This window comes from Nicotiana tomentosiformis, chromosome 3, assembly GCF_000390325.3.
Source record: "Nicotiana tomentosiformis chromosome 3, ASM39032v3, whole genome shotgun sequence".
NCBI lineage: Eukaryota > Viridiplantae > Streptophyta > Magnoliopsida > Solanales > Solanaceae > Nicotiana > Nicotiana tomentosiformis.
In genome coordinates this window covers 105,482,684-105,488,303 of record NC_090814.1, presented here as the reverse complement: position 1 = coordinate 105,488,303, position 5,620 = coordinate 105,482,684, and the positions used below count along the sequence as shown (strand labels likewise).

The window sequence follows — 5,620 nt, the reverse complement described above, 5'->3', positions numbered from 1 at the left end:
TACTAAGACTAAATTTATTAATTTTGTATAAACACCAAGCATGAGTAAGTATTTACCATATAAAAACTTGGCATTAACGATAGAAATTAAAGTTAAATTATTTTCAAATTTATGAATGAAATATAAATAGCATCAAGTCTTAGAGTATAGCCATATATATAAGTGTCATTCTCCTGTACAATAGATGTGATTAGCATGCGCGGAACTAAGTAGTGTGAAGAGGGATTCAATCAAATCCCGTTTTCGGAAAATTATACAATATAAATAGAGTAAAAATGATTTTTTTTGAATCTCATTAACATGAAAAATTTAAGTATAGTAGTAAAAGAGGCTCAAAATTGCTTTAAATTATATGTTTAAATTACAACCGTAACATTCTAGAATAATTTTGAAACCGCTTATATAAATTTTTGATTACTGCCACTAAGTGAGTTCAATTCGTTACAGTTTTCCCCCTTCCCCTTCCCAGTCACCCAATGTAATGGGAAAAAATTCAAAAGAAAATGCATTTATTAATTTCTTTGCAATATACCACACAATCAAACTCTACCAAACTCGATATGTAGTATTAACACATTACAGTTTTTTTCCTGTCATACCAGGCATTAACTTGGCCTAGAAAGTCTGGAAACGAGTTAAAAAATACATTCAAGCTGCAACCCAAGAAAGCATTTTTCATCTTTACTCGCCCATGCAGTTGAAGCTCTAAAACTCATTCCTCGATCCTCATCCCTACACAACCATAAGAGGGGGAAAAAAGGAAGTGCTAGAATAAGCAAATTGATATAAACATTCTCAAAATTTTGTTGTTATTTTTTTTAAAAAAAATCAAATTACCTTAGAAATTACCTCACAGCTTGCATCTGAATTAATCAAGAAATATTGAGCTCCCTTCACCTTCACGTAGCTCATGCAACCTTACCTGCGCATTATGTAATAATAAAATGGTTAAAGTACGTTATTGGGCATGCAAATAAGGACTACTTCTGAAATTTAAGAGTACTAGAGAGTTTAAACTTAGAGACGACCAAAACATATACTCCATATATATACAAGCCTACCATATATTGAAATATTAAAAAAATACTATATGGGAATACTGTAAGCAGTACTCACTTGCTTTTGGAGATGGATGTTCTCCTCATGAAGGATTTTATGCTGCATAAGATGAATAAAGAGAAGTTCATTAAAAATAGCTCTGTCTTTTATATTAGATAGAGAACTTCTAAATCATTAACATTTCTGTACTGATCTATTTAGAAACTGTTAATTGATAAGCATAGTCTAATACAAAAATATTCTATGAAAACGTTTTTTTCCTTAAAATAAACATTTTCAATTAATTATTTTTGTTGTTATAAAATTTCTTTTAAAAAACAGTTTTTATTCTTCTAAATATGTATCGCTCGTATTAGAGTCTCACCCTTCTCTTAAGCCAGTTGATTTGTTCGGAAATGATACGCCTCTGTTACATGAAAGTAAATAAACTAATTAGATCTGGCTCACCAATTATCAATAATTTGATGTAAATTAAATCAATTTAAAACTTATAGTATATAAGTTTCTCATGAGTCTCTTGTATATACACCTTTTTAGAGCGAATGCGTTCAACCCCAATTCTCAGCTGACGTTCCAACTGCTTCAATTCTTTCATGCCAAGAGTTGATAGATCTTCTCCAGCAAAATGCCTGCCCAGAATATACATATATATACAATTGGATTAGCAAGATGTATACGCTCGTACATGACATTTCTGAATTTGAATATTGAACCTATACGTAAGTATGAAAAATGAGCAATAGCTTAGTGATGGTAGCTACACTTGATTAGGAACCATTTGTTAAAAAAATGGACATCAAGTCTAACTAAATACTAAAAGCTAACTCTTGATACGTGAATTGCCCAAAAGTAAAAAAACATCAGCTCATTTTTTCAATTAATGTGGGACACTTATATCAACGCTACAGTGATTGACACTCTAGTGCCGGACGCCTAACGTGTTTGACAACATAATATGAGGGTCAAATATTGAGTAAACCAAAATTGTGGATGGGTATAATTAATTAACTCTCATATTATATGATGGACATTATGCCTAACTAAATCCTAAAAGTTAGACCAAGATCATATAAATAGACAACTGCAATTCTCTTAATTCTCTCAACTAATGTGGGATAATTAACACCATTCGCTTACCCCTCCCCCCAAAAAAAAATTTATAAAATAGACATTTCAACATACTTGTCTCTGGCTTCAAGTTCATCTATTGTTCTCGTCATATCTTCAATCTCAGACCTCCGGACCTAATCGATGAAAAGCAGAGTACTCGTCAAAGTTTATCAAACTAATATATGGTGACAAAGTTTCATAGAGTAGTGTTAGAATATATATATATAAAATAAAAGTACTCTAACTATGTTGCGTGATTTGTACTATATGTCTTTTCCTTTATGGCGCTTACAAGAAGTTAAATAAAGAGGAAATTAATTACCTCCATAGCTCTGAAGCCTTGATCAATAGTTTTGGATAATCCAACTTCATTCTTGTACCTTAAAATGGTCCTATCGATGCTGCAATCAATTAATAAAACAATATTAATTAATCTGATTTCATTACAAACAATAGAACAAGTATAATATCCAATAGCATGTAGCTAATAGTTTGATGATTTTCCCCCTTTGTATATGCAAACTTTTACAGAATAGTTTGCATTTGTTTGGCCTGCTTTTTATTAATGGTCTTTAATAACATCTGCAAGGCATTCCGTAAGAAACCTGAAACCCTTAAACTTTAACACAATAATATCTCAATAAAACCTTCCTAACGGATTAATATTTGTTAGTTTTATAGTTTATAAATGAAATAAACTAGCTATATCTCAGGAAATAGAAAGTTACTGGACTTGGATTTATAACTATAAGTAAACGTTACAACAACATACCCACAAATTGAGTCTGAGGAGTTTAGTGTGTATGCAGACCTTACCCCTACCTTTGTGAACGTAGAGAGACTGTTTTGATAGATTTTCGGATCAAGTAAATGTTAGGAGTACTACGATAGAAAATGGGTGAATCTAGGATGTAGACTGTGGTCTTTGTGTATATACATTTCAAACCGAAAATAATGATGTTTGAACCCAAAGAAGTCGGAAAAAGGAGATTAAAAACAAGACTTACTCAGGACTAGCGAACTGGTAAGCTTTGCCAGAGGGAGAGAAAATGAGAAGGGCAACCTCAGCATCACAGAGAATGGAGAGTTCAAAGGCTTTTTTAAGTAAGCCTGTTCTTCTCTTTGAGAAGGTGACTTGCCTGCTTGTTTGATTCTCTATTCTCTTCAATTCTACTTTTCCTCTCCCCATTAATATTCTCTCTACTACTGATAATAAGTGGACTAATGATCTCCCTCAGATTCTTACACAAGTGATTTTTCATTGCACCTTAATATACACATGCAAAGCATGACCGCTTTTTTATCAATCGCCCTTGCCAAACATGGCGTAATACCAATTTCATTTTCCTTTTAGATTGTCTCATAATCGCTTTTTATTACTAATACACAAGTATGACGTGTCCATCTTTACGCCTTTAAAAATAAAAATAAAAACTAAAAAAATAGAAGAATTTACCCAAATAACTGCTCACCTAATCTCATAAACTAAAAAAATGGCAATGTATAATATATATCTATCTATATCTATATTATTATAAAAGTATGAATACAATGTCGATTTACAAAAATAACCTTATAATATTAAGCATAATAACTCATAATAAAAGGACATAACCGGAATTCTAGATATTAGCCTTATAATCCTATTAGTTTTAGAACATAAAACTACACGTTATGAATCCTACATGATTACCTTTAAGAATCTTATTAGTATAATTACTTTCCGGCTGTCTAATTCATATAAAATTGAACAAGTAAATATATTTAGTCATGTAATCCTATTACTTTTAGGATATACTTCTTAAAGATTCCTATTACTAATTTAATTTGAAAACGTATTATAATATCCTATTACTAATTTAATTTGAGAATGTATTATATTGTCCAAATCCATTTAGAAAAAGGAGAGCCTATATTATTATAAAAGTATAAATACAATATTAATATACCAAAATAGCCTACAAATATTAAACGGGAGAACTCATAGGGAAAGGGCATAACTGCAATAACTTATTTTTTGGACTACAATATCTTATATGCTAATTTTTAATATTTAATATTTTAAAATTAATAAAATTTGTCTATTAAATTCCTATTAAAAATATGTAGGAAGGTTTAATAAAATTAATTTTATCAGAATCCTCCGTATTGGGAATACGTTACCACTCCATAATGTCCAATACCAAAAAAAAAAAGTAATATTAAATGGACTACATAAAGAGTTGACATTGAGAAAAAAAGATAAGCTCATGATAATATATTTTTATATTATATTTGAACTATTTTCCTACTCAAATAATATTTTTTTAATTAATTTTTCGTGTAATATTTAAAAATACCCAATTATTAAACTACAACTAAGAAAATATTTAAGAATATAAATGTGTGAGAAAGAGAGAAAAAAAATGGTTGGTAAGAGTCAATACCGCTAATGATTCTAAAGACATAAAGATCTAAAAGTGAAATGCCATATCAATCTTTTACTCTTTAAAAATAAAATTTATGGTGGATAAAATTATAATTAAGACTAAATATTCAAAACAAGAGATGAACTAATATTAAGATCTAAATCAACAAAGAATAAATTATTTTTTATGTTAAAATTAAATAATTAACTCTTTTAATTAATTATTTAGCAAGAGAATCCAATTCAATTATTTTTTTAAATTCATCACATGAATAAAATTCTTATTCAAGTTAAAAAAATCTTAGGGGGCATAAATTTATTCCATAAAAAGAGCGTTAGAACACAAAGTAAAAATATTAATATATTATTAAGAATCAAAATGTTATAAAGTGTCTAAGAAAGTACAATCAAAGCTAAATATTAAACAAGAATAAGCTTTCAATACTATATTATAAGGAGTCGACTCTGCTATAACGGGATTATTCTTTGTAGATGTATCCGGCAGAATCGAAATAATATTTCTATGTCATGCATTACTTTCAAATATCATATCAAGAGGCCTGACACTGTTAGCAATAATAGCAAGTGGTGTACCAACACCGATTTTATTGTGAGGCCACCCACTTTAGATTTGATATACCTTTTCAAACAACTTAAATAACTATCACAAATATATCAAAGCAGAGCAATATTGCTAAATTTATAAGGAAAGCAAAATTGATAATATGGGATGAAGCACTTATGGCTAAGTGGCAAATGGAGTTTTAGAGATATATTGGATATTAATAAACCGTTTGGTAAAAAATTAATGGTTTGGGAGGTAATCTATGTCAAGTACTACCGGTAATTCCAAAATCGACAAAAGCAGAGACTGTAAAAGGCAGCTTGCCAAAGTTATACTTCTAGTCTCAAATGAAAAAAATTCAACTGATAAGAAATATAAAGTAAGAACAGATCCAGTATTCAGTGTCTTCTTGCTTTGTATCGGAAACGAATAAGAGCATCCAATAAAAGATGATTTGGTTCTTCATGAATACTTAGTTA

The 5,620-nt window shown here is 29.5% G+C and overlaps 1 protein-coding gene across 3 annotated transcripts; it reads right to left on the bottom strand.

The window, feature by feature from the left end:
• Positions 1-492: 492 nt before the first annotated feature.
• On the bottom strand, positions 493-3,478 carry LOC104090106 (agamous-like MADS-box protein AGL11). 3 transcript variants are annotated; one of them, XM_018768769.3, is made up of 8 exons: positions 3,177-3,475; positions 2,492-2,570; positions 2,242-2,303; positions 1,589-1,688; positions 1,424-1,465; positions 1,117-1,158; positions 850-922; positions 493-732 (listed from the first exon to the last, which is right to left on the bottom strand). In XM_018768769.3, exons 1-7 carry the CDS (start codon positions 3,356-3,358, stop codon positions 869-871), a joined length of 561 nt encoding a protein of 186 aa, XP_018624285.1. In that variant the 5' UTR covers positions 3,359-3,475; the 3' UTR covers positions 493-732; positions 850-868. The 3 variants fall into 3 exon arrangements, with proteins under 3 accessions (XP_018624285.1, XP_018624284.1, XP_018624286.1); XM_018768768.3 differs by having other exon boundaries at positions 838-922; positions 3,177-3,474; XM_018768770.3 differs by lacking the exon at positions 1,424-1,465 and having other exon boundaries at positions 838-922; positions 3,177-3,478.
• Between the last annotated feature and the right edge of the window lie 2,142 nt (positions 3,479-5,620).